General features: G+C 36.4%; 1 protein-coding gene across 10 annotated transcripts in view; it reads right to left on the reverse strand.

The window, feature by feature from the left end:
• Window positions 1-26,135, reverse strand: part of YEATS2 (YEATS domain containing 2) — a 100,113-nt gene that overhangs the window by 50,463 nt on the left and 23,515 nt on the right. For all 10 annotated transcript variants that reach the window (XM_087439938.1, XM_087439937.1, XM_087439931.1 and 7 more), the window contains 5 exons: window positions 24,853-25,098; window positions 23,000-23,115; window positions 13,791-13,952; window positions 6,321-6,432; window positions 2,581-2,629 (listed from right to left, as the gene is read on the reverse strand). In XM_087439938.1, the coding sequence (XP_087296064.1) occupies window positions 2,581-2,629; window positions 6,321-6,432; window positions 13,791-13,952; window positions 23,000-23,115; window positions 24,853-25,098 (685 nt within the window). The remainder of the gene's footprint in view (window positions 1-2,580; window positions 2,630-6,320; window positions 6,433-13,790; window positions 13,953-22,999; window positions 23,116-24,852; window positions 25,099-26,135) is intronic.

Here is a 26,135-nt window from a genome sequence, read left to right on the forward strand (position 1 = left end):
ATAAAAGTTATGTTTATACTATACTGTAGTCTATTAAGAGTACAATAGCATTATGTCTAAAAAAATAATGTACATACCTTAATTAAAAAATATTTTATTGCTAAAAAATGCTAAACTTCATCTGAGCCTTCAGCAAGCCAAAATCTTTTTGCAGGTGGAAGGTCTTGCCTCGACGGTGATGACTGCTGACTGATCCGAGTGGTGGCTACTGAAGGGTGGGGTGGCGTGGCAATTTCTCAAGAAGTAGAACTTCTTTCAAAATTGGAGTCCATCTTCTCAAATCCTGCCACTGCTTAATCAGCTAAGTTTACCTAACAGTCTAAACCTTTTGTTGTCATTTCAACAATCTTCATAGCATCTTCACTAGGAGATTTCATCTCAAGAAACTACTTTCTTTGTTCATCCATAAGAAGCAACTCCTCATCCATTAGTTTCATCATGAGATTGTAGAAATTCAGTCACATCTTCAGGCTCCACTTCTAACTCTAGTTCTCTCGCTGTTTCTACCACATCTGCAATTACTTTCTCCATTGAAGTCATGACCCCCTCAAAGTCATCCATGAGGTTGGAATCAACTTCCTCCAAATTCCTGATATTCTGCTTCTTCCCATGAATGAGGAATGTTCTCAATGGCGTCTAGAATGGTGAATCCTTTCCAGAAGGTTTTCAATTTACTTTGCCCAGATCCATCAGAGGAATCACTCTCTACGGCAGCTATAGCCTTATGAAATGTACTTCTTAAATAAGACTTGAAAGTCAAAATGACTCCTTGATCCATGAACTACAGAATGGATACTGTTAGCAGGCATGAAAACAACATTAATCTCATTGTACATCTACATCAGAGCTCTTGAGTGACCAGGTGCATCGTCAATGAGCAGTAATATTTTGAAAGGAGTCTTTTTTTCTGAGCAGTAGGTCTCAAGAGCATGCTTAAAAAAGTCAGTAAATGGGGCCGGCCCAGTGGTGCAAGCAGTTAAGTGCGCGCTCTGCTGTGGCGGCCTGGGGTTCGCCAGTTCGGAGCCTGTCCTTTGAAGCTTTGAAGCCAGGCATTGACTTCTCCTCTCTAACTATGAAAGTCCTAGATAGCATCTTCTTCCAATAGAAGGGTGTTTCATCTACACTGAAAATCTGTTGTTTAGTGTAGCCACCTTCATTAATTACCTTAGCTAGATCTTCTGGATAACTTGCTGCAGCTTCTACATCAGCACTCGCTGCTTCACCTTGTACTTTTATGTTATGGAGATGGCTTCTTTCTTTAAACCTCATGAACCAACCTCTGCTAGCTTCAAACTTTCTTCTGCAGCTTGCTCATCTCTCTCAGCCTTCACAGAATTGAAGAGAGTTAGGGCCTTGCTCTGGACTAGGAGACTGGCTTAAGGGACTGTTGTGGCTGGTTTGATCTTCTATCCAGACCACTCAAACTTTCTCCTATCAGCAATAAGGCTGTTTCACTTTTTTATCATTTGCGTGTTCACTGGACTAGCGCTTTTAATTTCCTTCAAGAACTTTTCCTTTGTATTCACAACTTGGCCAACTGATGCAAGAGACCTAGCTTTCGACCTATCCCAGCTTTCAACATGCCTTCCTCACTAAGCTTACTCACTTCTAGCTTTTGATTTAAAGTGAGAAGCATACGACTCTTCCTTTCACTTGAACACATACAGGCCATCGTAGGGTTATTAACTGGCCTAATTTCAATATTGTTGTGTCTCAGGGAATAGGGAGGCCCAAGGAGAGGGAGAGAGATGGGGGAATGGCCGGTTGACAGAGCAGTCAGAACACAGACAATATTTATTAAGACACAACACTGTCTTACATGGGCACATTTTGTGGCACCCTAAAACAATTACAATAGTAACACCAAACATCACTGATCACAGATCACCATAACAAGTATAATAATAATGAAAAAGTTTTAAATATTACGAGAATTACCAAAATGGGACACAGAGACATGAAGTGAACAAATGCTGTTAGAAAAATGGTGCTGAGGGACTTGCTCGAAGCAGGGTTACCACAAACCTTCAATATACAAAAAATACAACAGCTGCAGAAGTGCAATAACATGACGTATGCCTGTATCATTCAGCCTTTTTTAGGAAGGAAATTCTGATGCATGCTATAATATGGATGAACCTCGAGAACATTATGCTAAGTGAAATGTGTCAGTCACAAAAAAAAAAAAAACCACTGTATGATTCCACTTATATGGTACCTAGAGTAGTCAAATTCATAGAGACAGAAGATAGAACAGTGGTTATCAGGGGCTGGGAGGAGATGGAAATGAAGAGTTATTGTAAATGGGTACAGTTTCAGTTTTCCAAGATGAAAAGAGTTCTGGATGAATGGTGGCGATGGCTGCACAAAAATGTGAATAGATTTAACATTACTTAACTGTACAATTAAAAATGGTTAAAATTATAAATTTTAGGTGTATTTTATCAAAATTTTTAAAAAATGAAACAAAAAAAGAGGAGATAAACTTTTAAAAAAATTTAGCACTCATTTTTTTTCCTAATTAAAAATGAAGATCAATTTTCATTCTACTTAGTCCCAAATAATACTGTAGGGAAAAACCTACCGTCTCTGCTCCAAGAGTCTGCAAACCAGTGTAAGTTCTATCCAGCTATTGAAAGACAAAAGCAAGAGTGTTAAGTTTCACAGTTCCTTACATATAAATCTTAGGATACAATCTTATTTAAAACCCCTTTCACCACAAGTCTTTATACCATAGGATCTACGTTTTTATGATGTAAACTATCAATTCATCACTTCAATAAAAACCCTCAATTTTCTGGGGGAAAAATTGAGTAAAATTAATAATAACAACCTCAGACATATAGGTAGTTATTATACTTTTAATATAAACTATATACTTCTAAAAACCTATTCTAAGGACAATCTAAAAATGGAGGAAGTTTTACACAAAAAGATGTATACTGAAGCATCATCTATAACCACAAACTGAAAACAATATAAATGTCCAGCTATAGAGGAATGCTTAAGTAAACCACAAACCGTCAGTTTGTGAAGTATTATGCAGCCACTTAGATGATATTTACAAAGACTGTGTAAAAACATTTTAAAAGACAGACTATAAAAATACATATGCAGTGATGACACAATTATATACTTAGGATGTATTTACTAAGCACTTCTGAAAAAATGAAAATCTAAGCAATATAGGCAATGCTAATCACTTCCAATATATTAGCATCATGGATGATTTTAGAAAAGAGAAAGGAGCATAAACTGAGGGCATGTTGATAAGATAAACAAAAAAGTTTACAATTACATACCAAGACGCTAAGTTCTTATTCCCGTGTTTTAATTTATATCCTATCACTTTAAAAAAAGGATTTGGGGCAGCTTATCAATATAAACATTATATAGTAAGATCAATGGGGGGAAATGGTTAAGTTGGGTAGAAAGGAAAGAAAAGACAGGGAAAACATGAAGCCAGGGGTAGGCTGGTAAATAGAAAATTCTAAAGGCTTGCAAGAGGTAGATTCAGGTCTGGCTGAGGTCCTTAGCAGCCAACACAGAGAGGGGACAACTCAGTCACGAGATCTAGTGCTCATAACAGAAACGCAGTACAGGGTGGCGTCACGGTAGTTCCATGGAAGAAATCTCGAGTTTTATACTTAAACCTTGGCCGATAGTATGACTGTTAAAAAGATACAGGCAATTTTAGGCTACATTCATTTTCATATTCTCCAGAGCATAGACGTCTCTCTGTAATCTGCACTGGCCTGTTTCACTCTTGGGACCACATTTTAAGAGAGATGTTGATAAAAACAACTGGTATCAAAATGGCAGGAGGTATGGGAAAGCATAGCATACAAGAAATGTTACAAGAACAGGTTTTGCCTGGAAAAGAAGTGACTTAAGGAGAGACATGAAGGCTATCATTAAACATTTTTAGGCTTCTTATAAAACAAAACAAAGTCCTGTTCTGTGCTCTTCAAGAAATCAAGCTAGGACAAATAAGATCAAGGTTTAGAAAAAAAGGCAGTTTTAGGTAAATTTATGAAAGAATCTTCCAAAAGTTTATTTACTAAATGGATAAATGTTTTGGGAATTACTGTACTCCATGGTGATGGCTGTGGATGACTACCTGTCAGGGATACAGGATACGGGAATTTCACACAATCTGGGAACTTTAAATTTTACATAACTCTAACACTTAGAGTATTTAGTATTTAATGTAATTATTACAGTATCAAATATATTATGTACTACAGAATTTCAGAATACACAGAGATCACTATGGGCTTAAATAGCCAGGAAAAGTTACATAGGAACTTGAAGAACGGAAAGAATTCAAACAGGCATTCGAGGAGGGGAAGAGCATGAAAGAAGACACAAGAAAAGAAGGCCCAATGCATTTCTGGGACATGAACAGACTGACCTGGCTGGAGTAGGATGTTCACGCAGGGGATTAGAGTGAGAGAATTTAGGGGAAGTATGTCAAGTCAAAATGTGAAGAGCCCTGAATAAGGGGCAGGGGAGTCTGAACTTGAATAACAGGAATTCAAATCAAGGCTTCTCAGAGAGGAATAGATTAATGGTTCTCCTATTTCAGGAAGACTAATCTGATGGTGGTGTGCAGAATGGACTGAGGGAAAAAGAGACAGATTAGAATTAAAGAAGCTAATCAGGAGAGGGTAGAGTAATAGCCTCACAAGAGCAGGAAGGGTGAAGGGTAGAATATAAGAAAGATTATGAAGAATAATGGTCTGCAACTGAACAAATATTTAGAACAAAGAGGGAAGAATCAAAGATGGCTTTGAGAGTTAACAAAGAAATAACAGGGAAAAATGATACTCCAGTACAAATAAAGATCACATGGTCACAATTAAGGTCTCAAGGCCAATCAATACATAATAAACAGTAAAATTAAGTTTTCCAGAAAGACTGGTAAGAAATACTTTAAATACTATTATTTTAAAACACTGTCTCAATCTTTCACTAGAAACTCTAAGCGATATGGACAAGAAAATATGTATGAAAACTATGTAAACAATTCCCTTTATTTTGGGAATTAGGGTTGGGCCCAGTGCAATATAAGATGGTATGTGCAGTGTTTAAAATAAAAGGAAAACAAAACTATTTTAGATCTTCTTCTGAGTAAGTGGGACCATATCCTGTCCTTCTGTATGTTCTTTATTTGTTTTCAGTTCTTCTCTGAGACCGTAAGGCAATCCAGTCTTACAGTAATCTCTAGAAAATAACTTAAACATGAAGTTAAGCAGTGCTCTCTATCACCAATGGAGGGCAAATTTCAGCATGCCTTAAGGTTGAAAAAGGTGCATTTGTAGAACAAAGGGAACAAAAAAGGAATTCTGCAGATGTACTCAGATTCATTTAGTTCAATTTTGGGAGCCATTAATGGGAACAATACGGTAAACCATAAAGCAAGGGTGCTTTGGGAGAAGTTCAATATTAGGATTACATCTTACATAGAGAAAATGTACATGAAACTATTATAGAGAGGGCCCAAGGGAACATTAAAAAAAAATGGTCTGTCTTCCAACAAGTTAAATATGTTTACTATATAAAATTGGGAAAATATTAAAAAAAAAAAAAAAAAGACAGAAAAAAAGGGCAGGGGAAATTGCCCACAATGTCATTACTTTAATTACTCCAACATTTTGGTATACTGCTTTTGTGTTTTTTACACCTATTTAAAATCATGGTTGACCTCATACTATACATATAGTTCTACACACTCTGCTGACTTACTATAATGGTAGTTTTCCCCCATGTATAGAAAACACTTTGTAAAATACAATTTATAATGGCTGCATAATAAAGCAGGTGGACGTAAGAGTAAAAGATTTCTTATAATCTGAATCAAAAGTATTACAACCTCGTAGAGTACTTTATATTTTCTAAAACATGTTCACTTCTATCTTTATCCTTAGGAGATAAGCATATTCTTTATCCTTATGAGATAAAAAGACAAGGCTTATTATTTGCCTCATTTTATAGCAAAGTAAATAGATTAAAAAAAAAAATTTCAGTAACTTAGCCCCAGGTGACACAGTAACAGTGAGCTCTGATCAAAGGTTCAAGTCTTCTGATTATCTGACCAGTTCATCTTTTTAAAGAGTACAGATTCTGCTGTAAAACGAGCCCTCCCCCAATATTCAGAGGAGAAAGGAGTGTTGCAGCAGCAAGCATAACACATTCAACAAGATCTACTCTGCTTCCACACCCCTTGGCCTCTTGTCTCAGAAGGCCTAACACTACCACTATGTGTACCAGGTGAAAAGAGACTTTGATTTCTGGGAAGTAAGGTTTTGTTACAATACCTTCAGATTGTGTATGATATCTATCCGCTTGTTCTGGCTGTCCTTGAAGTGAACTTGAACTCTGACAGGAAACTCACCCCAGCCTCTCCTGGTCAGGTGAAAAGGAGGCTCTCTAGGGGAAAGCAGATATTAACACATTAATCCACGTTCACTCTCTCATTCTAGACAGGAAAAGTTTTCTCAGATAAGTTAGAAAGTCACATCCTTCTGACAATCATTTAGGTTTCCTCATTTGAAGTTAAATTAATATAGTGAATTCTGCTAAAATGCTAATAAAAGAAAAATACAACTCAAACCTACATTAAATTTCCAACTACTGAATACTTAGAGGTAAGACACTTATATAATCCAATGTCATTATTTTCACAGACAGGGAACTAAGGTGATTTGATGGATGTCACAATATTAGAGCCAGAATCCTTGTCTGGTACTTGACAGACACAGACCGTGAGGTACAGGTTCCCTACCCCCGGCACTCATATTTATTCCTCCACTTGGCAAAAACAAAATAAATCACGAAAATGCTCAATCTGAAAGCGACAATTTATTTGAAACTATCTGCTAAGAGAACTTAAAAAGATTTTATGTTCACAAAATCATCTTCCTCAAACAGTGACTATGATTTTAGTGGACAAAGGGGAATATATGTGAATGCTAACTGGACTAGAGAATTTTCAGGCAAAATGTAATTTGGGAAGGAAAAAAAAAAAGGAAAATTGATGAAAAAAGACTATCAAACTTAGTAATTGGTGATGGGTACATGAGGGTTCAGCACACTATTTTTGTGAATGTTTGGAATTTTCCATAATAAAAAATCTTTTAATTTGACTGAGAGATCTTTAAGTACTCAAAAACAACATGGTTTAAGTTAATGGGGAAAAGAGAATGCCTTTAAAATGAAAATGTTCATTATGAATCACTGGCTAGGAATTACTGTAATGAGAGAGGATGCCAAGATTGCAAGGAGAAAGGAACTTTCAGCAGGATGTGCTGTTGGAAAACTAAGGAGAGACATGAATTCAGTAAGGGCAGACTCCAAGGACACAACCGGGGAGTAGTCTAACAACAGGTCTGAACTGTCAACCACAGAGCCGGAGGCTACCTGGAGAGCCCAAGACAGGAAAAATCCCTGAGTATGAGAGTAGCCTAGAAAGTGGAGAAAGCAACACTTGTGTTATAACCCAGAGAGAAAGGAAAGCAAAGCAAACTAGAGTGCCCTGGATAAAGAAACCAGTTGAATACCAGCTCAGTTAGTAAGAGAAGTAGCCACAGTGTTGGCAAAGATTCAGACAGAAATTGAAAGATAAGCCTGGGGTCAAATGAGAAGGTGGACTTGAGACAGCAGTTTGAAAACAGATCCAAAGCCCGAGGTACAGTGGGGCCTAGAGCGTGGTGGACTTAAGAGTAATTAAAGGAAATTCTACTGATGGCAAGTTTAAATTCCAGTAAAGCTAAGCAGATAGTCTAAACTCACTGTGCAATATGTGGCAATTATACTGTTTGTATGCTGAATTTCTCTCACTCCGGATACAGTAAACTAGCTGTGTTCCTCAATTTTACGTACACAGGCTAAACTTCAGTGAACGGACAGGAAGGACTGCTGCCAAGGAAGACAGACAAACAGCACAAAGGCCAGGAAAAACAAACAATGCTTTTAACAGGAAATTCCTCCATAGCCATATTTTTGGAAACAAAAAATGAATCTAAGACCTACCAACACACAGGACATCACCTATGGAAACGTTATACTTCAAAAGATATACGTATTTCACACAAAAAAGGACTGCCTCTCCTGAACAGACTTCCATATTTCTACAGCCATGCGTCGCTTAACAATGGGGATAGTTCTGAGAAATGAATCATTAGGCGATTTCGTTGTTGTGCGTTTGTGTAACTACACAAACCTAGATGGTACAGTCTACTACACACCTAGGTTATATGGTACTAATCTTACGGGACCACTGTCATATATGTGGTCTGTCGTTGACTGAAACGTTGTTATGCATGACTGCAGATTCCTCATAAAAGGTGAAACACATTGGTGACCAAGAAGGAAAACCACAGAATATAGGAATAAAAAAATAGCTTTACTAGAAATACAGAATGGAGTATAACTCCTTGCACAACTAATTAATTCAAGTAACCAACCAGTCTTTCAGGATCATTTCTAGTGACCCAGAACTGATTACTTAATGAGACTCTCCATTACATTTCTGAATAGCTCTGTTATAAAAATATTTCACCTTCCTCCTGCATGTTAGTTCTAGTATGCCTTCTGGAGTCACAAACAAATTTTCCCTCCCCATGAAAGAACTTCAAAAGAACTAGGACATTCCCTTAAGGTTTTTCTTTTCAGGATGAATACATTCTGTTCCTTATAACAGCAGCAGAAGCAAACACATTGTTTACTATGATCCAACCACTGTACTAAGCCCTTTATATCTATTAACTTATCTAATCTTTATAACCACACTATACAACATCCCGAGACACAGAGTGGCTGAATAACTAACGTGCCCAAGGTCAGAGAGCAAACAAGTAGTGGAGCCAGAACAGAAACCTAGGCAACAGGCTCCAGGGCCCACGCTTTAACCACTAGCTAGTCCATGTCCCTGTGGTATCAGATCTCCTCACTACCCAGACGACGCTCCTCCCAGATGCAGAACAGCATGGCTAGATCTTGTCAGACTATAGGGTATGGCAAGTCTACTTCTCATAAATCAGCCTAAGATTGCAATACCCTGCGGAGTGATTTGTTTTCACTTTTTACTTTTCTAACGTGCCTACTAGAAAATTTAAAATTACATATATGGGTTATAATATATTTCTATTGGACAGTGCTGCTCTAGAGAGTTCCTACATTTGAGCTAAATGAAACAGATACAAACGTTTTGAAGAGGCTCACTAGGATGTTTTCAAGAGCCCAGCCCACTCTAGTCTCTCATGCACCAAGGGCAGGATTATTTTACTAAACTTCTCAAAGGCAGGAACCACTGTTCCTCATCTCTGCAATGTATCAAGTCCTGAGCCTAGCATACATTTAGTGACTGCCTTGTGCCTAAAAGCAAAGTTTATGAGCACAGTTTTTAGGAATTTGACTAAGGATGGTCACAGCAACTGAACCAAATGTAAAAAAGATGTTTCTATAGGAGCAGAATCTTCCCATGCTCTTTACCAGGTAATGTGCTGTGATGAGAAGATTCAGTGTGCATGAAACACACACATGTGCTTCTACTCATCACATTACTTTAGATACCTGATGCAAGAAACATCCGAAGAGCCTTATACAGAACACAAAGAGTTCTAGTTAAACCTAGGACACATGTTAATGTTCTGTCCTACTTTATATTGGTTATACCATACCTGGAGTTTAAAGTTCAGTCCTAAGAAGAGTATTTTAAGAAGAATATAAATAAACTGGAGTGTGTTAGGGAATATAACCTGGATAGCAAAGGAACACAAAACAAAGTCACATGAGTGACAACTGAAACAAAGGTGGATATGTGGCCTGGAGGAGACTGGAAGAGACCCAACAGTTGCTTTCAAAAATATCTGAACAACAGCTACATGGAAAAGGGATTATAATGATTCTGTGTGGTGTCATAAAGCATATTAAAGTTTACTGTTTAGAACTTAAAGGAAGTTAGGTCTCCCCTCAATATAATGAAAAACTTCCAAATACAGCCACCTACAAATGGAATGGCCCACTCAGGGATTCAATAATTCACTCAACAACAAACACGAAGTGAGCATTTACGTCATGCTAGGTAATATGCTAGACCCTGGAGATATATAAAGACAGGAAAGAAAAGGTCCCAAACATCAAGAAGCTCCAAGTCTGGTAGGGGAGACATATATGCAAATTAATACATGTAATCATAGACTTATGTATATTACTTGCTAAGAAAACACAGAGGTGTGGCTGATCACAGCAAATTATTTCTCCAGAAGTTTTAAACACCAGAAGCATATATGCAAGGATTTCTTTTAAAATACTATTTAAAAATCATAACTTCATAGTTAATAAGTATGACTTGGGATGTGGTAATGGTGTGATTCATAGGCTGTGAAAAACTAAGCAGTCAGATATGTCACAGCAGCCGATCCAGGCAATACTGTCAGAGTGGCATGGACTAGACTGAAAATAACTGTCAGAGCTATTTTGATGATGTGAAACCTCATAAATTGCACAAAACCAAGTTCACTTATTATTGGCTGAAGATACCCCAGATGTACAAGATGAAAGAGAAATTTGAAGATCTTGTCCTTGGCTTTCCTCACTCTGTTAACCACACATCCTGATAAGTGTGATCTGCCACACATTTACCTACAGAATAGTAAAGACTTCTTAGTGAACATAATTTTATGTATTATGGCATGATACATTTTTTGCAATTAAAGTAAATGAGTGTGTTTTACAAATTCCAATTCTTGGAGTGAGAACTGAGAAATAAAACAGACATTGGCTTGCATTGTTAAGTATTAAGGGTTTTATCTAAGGAGTTTTTAATCTCAGTTTTTGGTAAATCAGATGTTTATCATCAATAAAAAATGTGATTAATATATTTTAACTGATTTACATAATTTATATTAAGTGAAATGTTTTCCTAAGGCAGCATGCTTTATTTTTTACCATAAGAGAATTTCTTATTGATCTGGACACTGAAATATATATTCTTTTTATTATTTATATTTTTATAGACATAGCACTTTTTAAACTTATCTATTTCCTATCAAACCCACTAAAATATCTTTATTAAAACACTGGGCTAATTTGGAATCAGGATATCTAAACTCAGAAAATATTGTCACTCTGTCAGCTATTTTAAACTATAAAATATTGTTCGTATCCCAAGCATTCAAGTAAATAATCATTTACTGTAATTTAACCTACGGAAGAAAGTAGGGCAAAGAAGGATGCCCTGAGGAAGTAACCTCTGAGTTATGTCTTGGAGGATAAACGGCAGATCTTCAGAAAGATAGCCACAGTGTACGTGTGCATGGGTGTGAATGAAGGAGACAGGCTATAGGAAGATGGTACTCCTGGCAGAGAAAACAAGTCTAGTCACCAGTGGACTTCTAGGAGAGGCTAGTTGAGAAACAGGGCATTTCTGAAGGTTTCATGAATCAGGCACAGATTTAAACCAAATCACAGACAAGTTCTTTTCAACACTAATGTTTAAGAGCCTAAGAATGAAATTGCTCCTTTATCAATTAAACTCTACTACTGGAATAAAACAGAGTATCAACATTTTTCTAAGGTTGTATTCAGTGAAGTATGTCAAGAAAATGAAGCAAGTTTAATAAACAGTAAAAGAAAAAAATCTTGTTAGCATTGGAAAACTACTACACTGATTGATTCTCCTGGGTAGAGAAGAGAGAGAAAGATTTATTATCATAAAAAATGTGAAAACTAATCATTAATTCAATGCAATTTCAATCTATAACTTGATAGTTGGATTCTTTTTTTTTTTTTTTTTATTGCAGTAACATTGGTTTATAACATTGTAAAAATTTCAGGTGTACATCATTGTACTTCAATTTCTGCATGGACTACATCATGTTCACCACCAAAATACCAATTACAACCCATCACCACACATGTACTGAATTATCCCTTTCACCCTCCCCCCTCCCCCCTTCCCCTCTGGTAACCACCAATCCAATCTCTGTCCCTATGTGTTTCTTTATTGTTGTTATTATTGATAGTTGGATTCTAAAGTAATATGGAACAACATATATACTCAAGACTGGCCAAGAAAAAATTTTAAAATAATAATTATCAGGGGAATACACTCTACCAGATATCAGAATATGCTATAAAGCAAAACAATTAAAATAGTGTAATACTGGTACAGGAATAAGTATTATTAACAGAGTTTAGCATCGGATCCATATTTATGTGGGAATTTAGTGTGTGTTAAAATGTAGGGAAAGGACAGATAAGCTGATAATTGATATGTGGACAACTATCATCGATATGAAGAAGCTAAACATACTGTATCACCTAGAAAACATTTTATTTCCCAGGCTGGCACAGTGGCATAGCAGTTAAGTTCACGTGCTCCGCTTCTGCGGCCCAGGGTTCAGAGGTTGGGATCCCCGGCATGGACCAACACACCACTTGTCAAGCCATGCTGTGGCAGCATCCCATATAAAATAGACGAAGATGGGCACGGATATGAACCCAGGGCCAACCTTCCTCAGCAAAAAGAGGAGGATTGGCAACAGATGTTAGCTCAGGGCTGATCTTCCTTACCAAAAAAAAAAAAAACCTTATTTCTACATATTCCACTTTCTGACCACCATCTCCACTCCTAATCCAACTCTTCTTTGACCCCACTGGGACTTCCACTTCTTGCCCATACCAACTTCCACTGCCCATCACTGATCTTATATAATTTCCTTCTCTCCTTACTCAACTTTGATTCTATGTATATCACTACCATAACCTCATTATTAAAGTGAGGAAATCAATGAACTGGGAGATCAGGGTTTTGGGTGAACTGTCTATTTGCATGTCAAAGTATGAATGATCAAGAGTGCTGGTAGAGAGAATCAGTAAACTAGGTGCTGAAACTGTTTTGAAAGAGGAGAGTGACTGGGAAATTAGTAGGTGCTGCAACAAGGAGCAGCAGATCATACGGTGCTTCAAAGGAGGTAAGGTTTTTCAGGAAGGAAGGAAAAGGTGGTCTGGAAGCCACAAACGTGAGCAAGAAAGACACGCACCCCACCCCTAGACACAATGGCACATGGTGTCTGAGGGAAAAAACAGCTGCTACTTGAAAGTTGTTCTCAGGAGAAGCAGTGTTCTCAGGAGACAGCCATGTTTTACTTAAGAGTCAAGAGTCAAGGGAATGTTCTGAAGAGAGCTGAAGATATAGATTTCACGGATAATAAACCACAACCACTTCCAGATACAATGAATGTATACGTGATATGTAATGTCAGAGAAAGGCGTAAAGAACACATCTAAATGAAACAAATTTCACAAGTGTATATATTACCATTCCATCTTTGTGAAATAACAACAACAAACAACTACACTAGGTTAATATATATAGGAAATATATCATTAGGGGTTAATTCTAAGAGGGTGAGATCATAGGGAACTTTCGACCTTAAATATTTCTGTAATGTTAAAATCCTGTATTTAATTCTATTATATTCTAATATTCACAAAAAAGAGTAACATTTTTCTATTTATCTGTATTTATATAAACAAGTTTAGCTATTTCCAGGTGGAAGCAAAATCAGCTAACATAATTCGTATGGTAACAATCTGACAGGAGGCAACAGTGCCTGTTCAGTGAGACAGTAACATGCAAGAGGAAACCACAGTTAAAACTATAATATGACTAAAAGTCAAAGCTGAGTAAATTATTAATACAAGAATTTCAAGGGAGTGTTCTCCAGTTAAATCACTTTTCTTCCACTTCAATAAATCTGTACTTCTTCAAGTGTGCTTACCGAACTTCCACAAGGTCATTTGGTTTATAGCTGGGATGAAGGAAGAACCAAACTTTCTTGACAAAATGATTAATGCTGGGTTCTCTACGAGACCCTCGGACATATACCATCCACTTGTGGGTTGATTGATCATTTTCTTCTCTCTTATCAGGAGGTATATACCTACAGGAGAAAAAAAAAAAAAATTCTTTTTCCTTCAAAAACCTAACAAAAGAACTCCTACTTAAAACAAGATTAAAAATCAATTACAAGAAGAAAACTGGAAATTCACAAACACATGGAGATTAAACAACACGCTAGTGAACAACCAATGGGTCAAAGAAGAAATCAAAAGAGAAATCAAAAAATATCTTAATACAGGGGCCAGTCCAGTGGCATAGTGGTTGGGTTCACACGCTCCACTTCAGAGGCCCAGGGTTCGCAGGTTCGGATCCCGGGTGCAGACCTGCACACCACTTATCAAGCCATGCTGTGGCAGGTGTCCCCCATATAAAAGTAGAGGAAGGGGCCAGCCCGGTGGCACAAGCGGTTAAGTGTGCATGCTCCGCTGTGGTGGCCTGGGGTCCGCCAGTTCAGATCCTGGGCACACACCAATGCACTGCTTGGCAAGCCAGGCTGTGGCGGCCTCCCATATAAAGTGGAGGGAGATGGGCACGGATGTTAGCCCAGGGCCAGTCTTCCTCAGTAAAAAAAAAAAAGAGGAGGACTGGCAGATGTTAGTACAGAGCTGATCTTCTTCACAAAAAAAAAAAAAAGTAGAGGAAGACAGTCAGCAAAGAGAGGAGGATTGGCAACAGCCGTTAGCTCAGGGCTAATCTTCCTCGCCAAAAAAATAAAAACTTAAAGCAAATGAAAATGGAAATACACTATACCAAAACTTAAAGGATGCAGCAAAAGCAGTTCTAAGAGGTGAGTTTTTGAGTGATAAATGCCTACATTAAGAAAAAAGATCTCAAATAAACAGCCTAACCTCATAACTCAAGGAATGAGAAAAAGAACAAACTAACCGCAAAGTTAGTAGAAGGAAGGAAATAACAAAGATCAGAGTGGAAATAAATGAAACAGAGACTAAAAAGACAATAGAAAAGATCAACGAAATGAAGAGCTGGTTTTTTTGAAAAGATAAAACTGACAAACTTTTAGCCAGACTAAGAAAAAAAGAGAGAAGATTCAAATAAATGAAATCAGAAATGAAAGAAGAGACATTACAACTGATAACACAGGAAGACAAAGGATCATAAGAAACTACTATGAACAATTATATACCAACAAATTGGACAACCTAGAAGAAATGGATCAATTCCTAGAAACATACCAACTTCCAAAACTGAATCATGAAGAAATAGAAAATCTGAACTAAACAATTACTAGTAAGGAGACCAAATCAGTAATCAAAAACTTCCCAAAAAAGAAAAGTCCAGGACCAGATGGCTACACAGGTAAAGTCTACCAAACATTTAAAGAACGGTTAATACTAATCCTTCTCAAATTCTTCCAAAAAAATAGAAGAGGGGACACTTTCAAACTCATTTTACAAAGCCAGCACTACCCTGATATCAAAGCCAGAGAAGGACACTACAAGAAAAGAAAATTATAAGCCAATATCCCTGATGAACATAGATGCAAAAATTCTGAACAAAATATTAGCAAACAGAATTCAACAGTATATTAAAAGGATCATACACCATGATCAAGTGGGATTTGTTCCAGGGATGCAAGGATGGTTCAAGATCCACAAATCAATCAATTCGAATATGATACCCACATTAACAAAATGAAGGATAAAAATCAGACAATCATCTCAACAGATGCAGAAAATGCATTTGACAAAATTCAACATCTATTCATGATAAAAACTCTTAACAAACTGGGTATAGAGGGAGCGTACCTCAAAATAATAAAGGTCATATATCACAAGCCCACAGTTAACATCATACTCAACAGTGAAAAGCTGAAAACTTTTCCTCTAAGATCAGGAACAAGATAAGCATGTCCACTCTTGCCACTTCAATTCAACATAGTATACAGTCCTGACCAGAGCAATTAAGCAAGAAAAAGAAATAAAAGGCATCCAAATCAGAAAGGAAGCAGTAAGAAGGAAGTACTACTGTCTGATAAATATAGAAAACCCTAAAGACTCCACCCAAAAACTGTTAGATCTAACAAACAAATTCAGTAAAGTTGCAGGATACAAAATCAATATACAAAAATCAGTTGTGTTTCTATACACTAACAATGAACTATCAGAAAGAGAAATTACGAAAACATTTCTCTCAGAAAAGAGAGCCCAGATATAAACCCAGGCATACATGATCAATTAATTTATGACAAAGGAGCTAAGAATATACAACGGGAAAAGGATAGTCTCTTTAACAAATGGTACAGGGAAAACTGGACAGCCATATGCAAAAGAATGAAACTAGACCCCTATCTACACTATACACAAAAATCAAATCAAAATGGATTAAAGACTTAAATTTAAGACCTGAAACCATAAAAATCCTAAAATAAAATATAGGGGGTAACCTCCTTGACATGCATCTGGGCAATGATTTTTTTGGATTTGACACCAAAAGGAAAGGCAACAAAAGCAAAAATAAACAAGTGGGACTACATCAAACGAAAAGATTCTGCACAGGAAAGGAAACCATCAACAAAATGAAAAGGCAATCTACCGAATGGGAAAAAATATTTGCACATCATATATCTGATAAGGGGTTAATATCTAAAATATATAAAGAACTCACACAATTGAACAGCAGAAAACCAAATAATCCAATTTTAAAATGGGCAGAGGAACTGAACAGACATTTCTCCAAAGAAGGTATACAAATGGCCAACAGGTACATGAAAAGGTGCTCAACATCATTAGTCATCAGAAAAACGCAAATGAAAACCACGACAAGATATTACCTCACACCTGTTAGAATAGCTATCATCCAAAAGACAAGAGATAAGTGTTGGTGAGGATGTGGAGAAAAGGGAATCCTTGTGCCGTTGGAAATGTAAATTGGTTGCAGCCATTATGGAAAACAGTATGGAGGTTCCTCAAAAAATTAAAAATAGAACTACCCCATTTCTATGTATATATGCAAAGAAAATGAAAACAGGATATCGAAGAGGTATCTGCACTCCCATGTTCACTGCAGCATTATTTTCAATAGCTAAGATATGGAAACCTAAGTGTTCGTCAATGATGAATGGATAAAATGTGATACAGATATACATGGAATATTATTCAGCCGTGAGAAAGAAGGAAATCTTGCCATTTACAATAACATGGATAGATCTTGAGGGCATTATGCTAAATGAAATAAGCCAGACAGAGAAAGACAAATACTGCATGGTATCACTTATATGTGGAATCTAAAAAAGAGTCAAACTCATAGAAACAGAGTAGAAAACTGGTTTCCAGGGGCTGGGGGGTGGTGGAAATAGAGAGGTTGGTAAAAGGGTACAAACTTTCAGCTATAAGATGAATATAGTCTGAGGATCTAATATGTAACATGGTGACTACAGTTGACGACACTGTATTGTATACCTGAAATTGAAAGTAGTACAATCTGAGAGTAGATTGTAAATGTTCTCACCCTTCCCCACCAAAAAAAGGTAAATATGTGAGGTGATGAGGGATGTGTTAATTAACTAGAGGGGAGGAATCCTTTCACAATGTATACATATATCAAATCATCACAATGTACACTTTAAATATCTTACAATTTCATATGTCAATTATATCTCGATAAATCTGAAAAGGAATTTTAAAATTAAAAAAAAAAAAAATTCCAGCAATATTTAACAGCTATATCACCTAACCAAACGGGGTCTTTGCGGTTAATGTCTTCCTTTTTTAAACATTTTTTGTGGTCTAAGGAGCACTCCCTTGAAGTTTGTTTTGTTTTCTGATTATCACTATACAATTAAAAAAAAAAATCAACCTCGCTTTTCCTGCGAAGTGGGTATATGTGATGGAAATAAACTGCCATATTTTACTCCTAGGTTAGGGACTCTCTGGCCTTTGGGTTGATTTCATTCATTCAGGTTTCACGGAGCGAGAACTCTGTACTCCTCTGGTTCCTATTCATTGCTGCAAAGAAGGTTGCAACTGGTCTCTTGCCTTTTAAAACCCAAAACAAGCCATTCCCTTAAGTCCTGACCATGGTAAAACTAGCACCTTTAGCCCTCCCTCTTGCAGGTTCTGTCTTTAAGAGGCCCGCTTGTTACAATCCGTTGGGAAATATGATCATGACCTTCTATACATTCATCTCTGCCTAAGATTATCCTTAGTAATGCAGGAGGCCAAGTTGCCTAACCTGGTTCTTCTTCAGGAGTGTTCTTGTCCAGTTTTGACCCTTTGCTCTTCATATATAAGAACCAGCCTGTGAATTTCATGAATGCTGTTGAGATTTTAATCAGAATATCTACATATCAATTTGAGAAGTGATATCTTTACAATATTGAGCCTTCCTATCCATGAACATGGTATACTGCTCTACTTGTTTAGTTCTTTCATGTCTTGCAATCAAGTTTCTATAATTCTTCATGAAAAACCAGCATGTATTTTGTTTGACTTACTACATTTTTTATTGTTATAGTAAATATATCTTTTTTAAAATCATGTTTTCTAAGTTTGTGGCTGTCATACAGAAACAATTGACTTCTGTATATTTATAGTGTATTCAATAACCTTGCTAAGCTCTATTATTAATTCTAAAACTTTTTTTGTTTGGAGGAAGATTGGCCCTGCGCTAACATCTGCTGCCAATCTTCCTCTTTTTTTTTTTTCTTTTTTCTCCCCAAAGCCCCAGTACATAGTTGTGTTTCATAGTTGTAGAGTTGTGGCTCTTCTATATGGGACGCCACCTCAGCATGGCTTGATGTGCGGTGAGTAGGTCTGTGCCCAGGATCCAAACCGGCAAACCCCGGGCCACTGAAGCGGAACGCACGAACTTAACCACTATGCCACCAGGCTGGCCCCTAATTCTAAAACTTTATCAAAAATTGTTTTAGATATCTCTACATAAACAATAATATCATCTATCTGTTGACAACATTTTTTCTTTTCTAATCCTTATACTTTTAATTTTTCTTTTTGACTACATTAGTATCTCCAAGTGCAATACTGAATAGGACTAGTGATACCAGGCATCTCTCTTCTTGTTCCTGACCCTAAAAGGAAGGCTTTTAACAGTTTACCGTTGAGTATGATTTTGCTGTAGGTTTTTTTAAGATCGTCTTTATCTGAACTAACTAAATTCCCAGTTTGCCATGAGGATTTATCACAAACAGATGTTGAGTTTTGTTAAATGTTGTTTCTGCATCTTTTGAGGTGATCATGTTTTATTTCCTTTAATCTTTAATGTGATTAATTATATTTATTAATTTTATAATGTTAATCCAAACTTGCTTTTCTTCGTCATAAAGTATTATCACTTCTACAATTACTGAATTGTTTGCTAATGATTTTGTTCAGTATTTTTGCATCTGTAATCATGAGTGTGAATGTCTTATAATTTTCCTTTTCTTATAAACTCCCTGTCTGACTTTATTAACAAAGTTAGGCTACCCTCATAATGTAAGTTGACAAGTGTTACCTCTTTTTCTCCAGATTTTATATACCACTGGAATTATCTGTTCACTCAGCCTGTAAAGCAATCTAAGCCTAGTGGTTTGGTTTGGTTTGGTGACGGGAATGTTTTAAAAATAACTAAACTTACTTAGTAGTTCTAAGACTATTCAAGGTTTTCTCTTTCTTGAGTCATTTTGATTAGTCATTTGTATTTTTCTAAGAATTCTCCATTTCATCTAAATTTTCAAATGTACTGGTATAACGACAGTCATAGTTTCTTCTCTAACAGTGCAGCATTGTTAGTTTTTTTCATTTCTTATGTTTGTCTTCTCTTTTTTCCTTAATTAATTTCCCAGGTTTGTACCTGTGTTTATTATTTTTTCCTCTCTAATTTCTTCACTCTCTCCACTGCACTAATTAAGTGAGATGCTTAGTTCATTAATTTTAAGCTTTTCTCCTTTTTTTTTTGTGAGGAAGATCAGCTCTGAGCTAACATCCATGCCAATCTTCCTCTTTTTGCTGAAGAAGACTGCCCCTGGGCTAACATCCGTGCCCATCTTCCTCTACTATATATATGTCAGGCTTACACCGTGGCCCGACAAGCGGTGCATTGGTGCGCGCCCAGGATCCAAACCCGGGCCACCAGCAGCGGAGCGTGCGCACTTAAACGCTACGCCTCGGGGGCGGCCCCCAAGCTGTTCTTCTATTGCAGTCATTTAATACTATAAATTTCCCTTTAAGTATCCCTTTAGTATTATCCTACAAGTTTTGATGTTATTATTTAGTTCTGAATATTTTGATGTGATTTTTTAATGACTTATGAATAGCTTGGAAGTGTTTTGAATTTCCAGAGATACAGAGGTTTTCTAGTTATCCTACTGTCATTAATTTTTCACTTTACCGCACTGTGGTCCAAAAAAAAGAGTCTGTATGATACAAGTCCTGTGATATTTGTTTAAACTTGCTTTATGGCTTACCGTGTAGTCCATTTTCATAAATGTTCCCTGTCTGCTTAAAAATGTTTCTCTTTCAATTGTTACGTGTAATCTTCTATTGTGTACATTAGATCAAGTTTTATTAATTGATATTCAAATCTCTTATATTGAAACAAGTATTTTGCTTGATCTATCAAATTACTGAGAGGTATATAAAATCTCTCAGTATGTTAATGCATTTGGCAATTTCTCCTTGTGGTTCTGTAATTTTTGGCTTAGACATTTTTTTTTTTTTTTTTTTTTTTGTGAGGAGATCAGCCCTGAGCTAACATCCGCCAATCCTCCTCTTTTTTTGCTGAGGAAGACGGCCCTGGGCTAACATCTGTGCCTATCTTCCTCCACTTTATATGGGACGCCGCCACAGCATGGCTTACCAAGCAGTGCATCGGTGCGCGCCCGGGATCCGAACCAGCGAACCCCGGGCCGCCGCAGCGGAGCGCGCGCACTTAACCGTTTGCGCCACCGGGCTGGCCTCTGGCTTAGACATTTTAAGACTATGTTGTTAAGTGCATAGAAGTTTAGAATTTTTGTATCTTCTTGGTAAACACAACCTTTTATCATTATACATAATAACTGTCTTTACCACCAAGCTTTTGGTCTTAAAGTCTATTTTGCCTGCTATTAATATGCTACACTGATTTTCTTTTGGTTAGTATCTGTTGGTTGTATCTTTCTTAACCATTTGTTTACTTTCAATCTTTCTTTATTTAGATGTCTCACTGATAAACAACAGAGATGAATTTTAGGTTATTTTGTCTAACACTTTTTATCTTTACCTAGATAGTTAAATCCATATGCAATTTTTATGACTGCTGATTAGATTTAGATTTGTTGTTACTAAATTATTTTATACTATGTCTTGTTTTTTCTCTTCTCCACATCCCTCCTCCTGCTCCTGTCTGCCTTCTTTTGGAATCAGGGTTTTTTTTTTTTCTTTTATTCATTCAATTCCCCACTCATCCTTACTAGTTTTAAAGTTTAAATCTCTTGTGTGTACTTTTAGTTGTTATCTTAGCTATTCTTTTTTTTTTTTTTTTTTAAAGATTTTATTTATTCATTTTTTTCCCCCCAAAGCCCCAGTAGATAGTTGTATGTCATAGGTTCACATCCTTCTAGTTGCTGTACGTGGGACTCGGCCTCACATTGGACGGAGAAGTGGTGCCTTGGGGCGTGCCCGGGATCCGAACCCGGGCCGCCAGCATCAGAGCGCGCGCACTTAACCGCTAAGCCATGGAGCCGGCCCTATCTTAGCTATTCTAACAAGCATTCTTAACAAAGTCTAAAGTAAATCAATATTTTTATCCTCTTCCAGGACAAACAAGGACTTCACAACACTAATGCCAATCATTCTATCTCTACTTAAAATTCATGGTTAACCAGTATTTCATCTAGCTGGTCTTTATAAGAACTCAAAAACCTAAGAATTAGACATAATGGTTTGAAAATGTCAATGACTGTTTCTCCCCAGTCTTCTTATGGCCTGGTGGGTCTACCTGGATTTCCAGTTTTCACCTTTTCTGGGTCGACCTGTTTTGTACTACAGTTAAGCCCTCAACTCTTAACACTTCACATGGACTACTAGTTCCCTTAGTTGAATGCATGCTAACTCTAAAATGATCTATAGAAATTAGTTGCTTTAATCATATTTTATGCTATTTAATATTATTACATAGAGCATTAAGAATCTCTGTTTTTGTCCTGAGATTTTTAATGCACTTCTTTTTTTTGCTGTTATTAGTGGTCCATTAACCGGGGCCATTTTTTGTCGTTGTTATTAGTGGTCCATTAACTGGGGCTTGGAAGTTTTCCCCCTCCAAATCTGACTATTTCCCCCAAGACAATTATTGTAATACGAAATCCTTTATTTTCAATAATTAAACCTAATTACAATTTTCATAAATACATCAATTTATTCATCAAATATTTATCAAACACCAAGTACTATAAAGTACAAAAACAAACCAAACATATTTTCTATCCTTAAGAGATTCCAGTCTAATTTGAGAAAAATATACGAAAACAGGAAATGACCATATAATATGATAAATATGACAAGAGAGTATAAAGGAAATATATCTAATGAGGGAAGAGAAGGCAAACAAGACTTTGTGAGGAAATAACATTCTTATGCTATTTGAAGATTTATGATGTCTTTATCCATTCCTAGACACTTAGCAAAAACGATGATGCTCCCACAAGATATCATGAGATAGCCTTTTAGCTTAGAGGAATTCTGCCTTCAAGACCTGCTCTGCAACCTTTTGTTATACATTAAAAACATTTCAGTTTGGGCAATTAAATAAACATTTTTAGGAATTAACTAAGGTGCCTAAGGACAGAACTAGGTCAAGAGAAGTCAAAAGTTTCCCCAAACTTATCCATCCTTAATGCTTGATGAAATGCACCATTTGTATAAAAGCTCATGTCTTAGAAACTTTTACCAAGCACAATGTACTCTGTCAAAGATTAGCAGACACACTGAGGCCGAGTCTCAAGTCTGGACCTTGGTTTACTTTTGAAACAACTAAGAGTCTGGGAAAAAGAACCCCTGAGGCCTCTTCCTACTGTAATACTATGATAAGAGTATGCCAGAGTATTAACATAAATGGATGACTGATAATAAGACAATTCAACTGGATACTCACTTGGACACATTGCCCACTACTATTGTTTTCTTTACAAAAAGTCGTGAAGTCTCATCTCCTGTGAGATCAGCATTCCGCTGCTCTGTTTTATGGGAGCCAGTAACACTAGAAGTGTCCTGAAAGAAATCATAATCAATTTTCATTTTCAATTTGGACAATTTTTCAATAGGCAGAAACCACAAAATCATACATGGTATAAATGGAATAACTCAGAATTTTTTTGTGTGTGTGTGAGGAAGATTAGCCCTGAGCTAACATCCACTGCTGATCCTCCTCTTTTTGCTGAGGAAGATTAGCCCTGAGCTAACATTCGTGCCCATCTTCCTCTACTTTATATGGGACGCCACCACAAGCATGGCTTGACAAGCGGTGCGTCGGTGCACGCCCGGGATCCGAACCTGCAAGGCCTGGGCCGCCGAAGCAGAGCGTGCACAATTAACCGCTTGTGCCACCGGGCCGGCCCCCCCCAGAATTTTTTATTATTACAAAATCCTCTGGCTTTGTGGCATCTCTCAGAGCATGAAAGAATACTTTTACTCTAATTTTTGCATTAGTTTATATAAAATTTGTACACTATAACTCCATGTGTATGTTTTTAATACTCATACACGTCTGCTTTGTATTTACTATCACAATGGTTACCTCTAAGAAACGGTAAGGGGGAAAGGGGTCAATGGAATTTACTTTCTTTTTAACCTTCTGTACCACTAAAAAATTTTCAGTGAGAAGTAATATAAACACAATGGTTAACTAACAGTTTGACCATGGAGACAGACTGCCTGGGATTAAATCCTAACTTTTCCATTTACTAAATGCGTAACCTTGGGTTATTACTTAACTTCCCTGTCTCAGTTTTCTCATCTGTAAAACAAGGATGATAACAGTACCTATCTCACATGATTGTTTTGTACAGTTCTTAGAAAAGTGCCTGGTACACAGTAAATACTAAATATTTATTACATAAACATGAGCATGTAAATTATATAAAAGACAGTAAGTTTTTAAATCCTATGACCAGTATCACCTAAATTTTTTTAATTAGAAAAAGAAAAACATGCAGTATTTGCCCAGAAATAATACTGGAAAGAATCAACTAAATCCAAACATTAAGAATTCTGATTTTTGGGTGGTGGCATTATGAATGACTTTCCTAATTTTTTTTTAACTTTTCTGTATTTTACAATTTTCAACAACGAACACATATGAATTTATAATCAGAAAAAATTTTTAAATTTATTTTTATCAAAAATAAATCAAATCCTTGATGTCTGAGTATGTGGAAAGCATCCTGGAAATTTACTCTACCACAGAACACCTGACTGAGAAAAGCCATTGGTCACATCCAATAAGGATTCTACAGGCCAAATATTACACCAAGAAGTTCCGAACAGCTTGAGACGGGAACTCAAATGACAAACTGGCAGGTTCAAAGAGCAATAAATGGTTTTCAATTCTATTTATTACTTGTCGAATTTCCTCCAGTTATTAAAGCATCCAGAATATAAAACTTCACAGAGAAACTGCTGAAGAGCTATTGCTCTTGAGAGAACAAACATGATAGAGTAGAAGGACCTTGGGCAAGGTCACAGCACTGCCAACTCCTGAAGGTTTCTTTCCTATCTACACGAATAGCATCCAGGAATTGTGCCATGCACAGGAGCACTGAATTCTAAAATCAGAAAGACTTCAGTTTAATTCTCAATTCTGATATTTTTGTACAAATATAACTTTAACCTCATTGAGTTTCCCCATCTCTAAAAGAGAAATAATTAACTTAAATGAAATAATATGTGCATACTTAATAAATACTAGTTCCCTTTTCCTTTGGCTCCCTCCCACTCATCCAACTATACCCTTCCAGTATTTCGGCTTGGTCTCTGCTCCATGTTGTTTGAGAGTCTTTCCTCTATATCCATATTGCTGTTATTGTCTTTGTCAGATAAGAAGTCATTGTGCTGAGATAAAGAATCACTTTCTGAATGATTGGCTGATGGTGTTTCTGATCTCTGATTGGCAGGAGATGATGACCTTGATGGTGATTCCAAAAATTTCTTGATAGCAGGATGATTAAAAACCATTGTATCACATGTCTTTGATCCCTGCAAAAATGAAAGCAAGCAAAACAAACTTTTAACCAAATCACCAAAAGTAGGCAAAATTTTGATCTTTCCAAAACCCTCATCTATTTCGGGATCATGTTTAAAATCCTTCAAAATTTCCCCACACCCAGAAAATAAAGTCCAAACTCCTTTAAATGGTCTGACCAATAAAACAAAAACTAGAGAGTGATAAATGATTATGCAAAGATCCTAACACTAAAAGCTAAAAATGCAAGGTCCTCTGAAGGTAAATGAAAAATAAAGATAAACATATAGTAACATATAGAAAATAAGATTTGACTTGTAAAAAAATAAGTCTCACATTCCTTTACACAAACACATCAACTGCTCTAAATAAAACATTCCTGTAAGAAAATATAAAGATAAAAAAAAGTATATGTAAAATAGCTCCAACATAAAAGTAAAATATAGTAAAGAATGTTTTAAAATGATTAATACTGATGTATAAAGTTTGCCCTCAGTCCAGTACTGAAGCCTAGGGCATTTCTCTGTATCTTGTTACTTGCATACAAAATACAGTGTGTTCTTCTCACGTGATACACTGTAGTTACGTTCCTAGGAAGCCCAGCTTTTAAAAATTTTACTATTAAAATAATTGTTTTAGTGAGGAAAAAGGAGCCAGAGACTAGTGTTTCAGAGTCAAAGCAAAAAGTTGATAAATTTCAATAAAGGTTTCTTTTAAAGCTATAAATTATTCTGTTCCAGCAAACTAAAAATAATTAAATGACAGATCATAATAGACAAAAAGATACCTAAATATCCTTGAATAAATCCTAAATCAGAATATAACACGACAAAAATGAGTGCATTTCTAGACCATCAAATAGCACAGTTCAGAACTGCTAAAGAGTGTTAATAAAAAAAGAGGCAATAAAATATTAAATGAATAAACAGCTCTTCAGAGTAGCTACAGTCCTACATCATGCAGCTGCTAGCTCGTGATGTCCATCTTGTTGAATCCAATAGCAAGCCATAAAGCTGATACCAGAATCTGCCCTGGATTAAATAGTGTCTCC

The sequence above is a fragment of the Ceratotherium simum genome, chromosome 15, assembly GCF_057802395.1.
Source record: "Ceratotherium simum simum isolate JZ-2026a chromosome 15, ASM5780239v1, whole genome shotgun sequence".
Classification (NCBI taxonomy): Eukaryota; Metazoa; Chordata; class Mammalia; order Perissodactyla; family Rhinocerotidae; genus Ceratotherium; species Ceratotherium simum.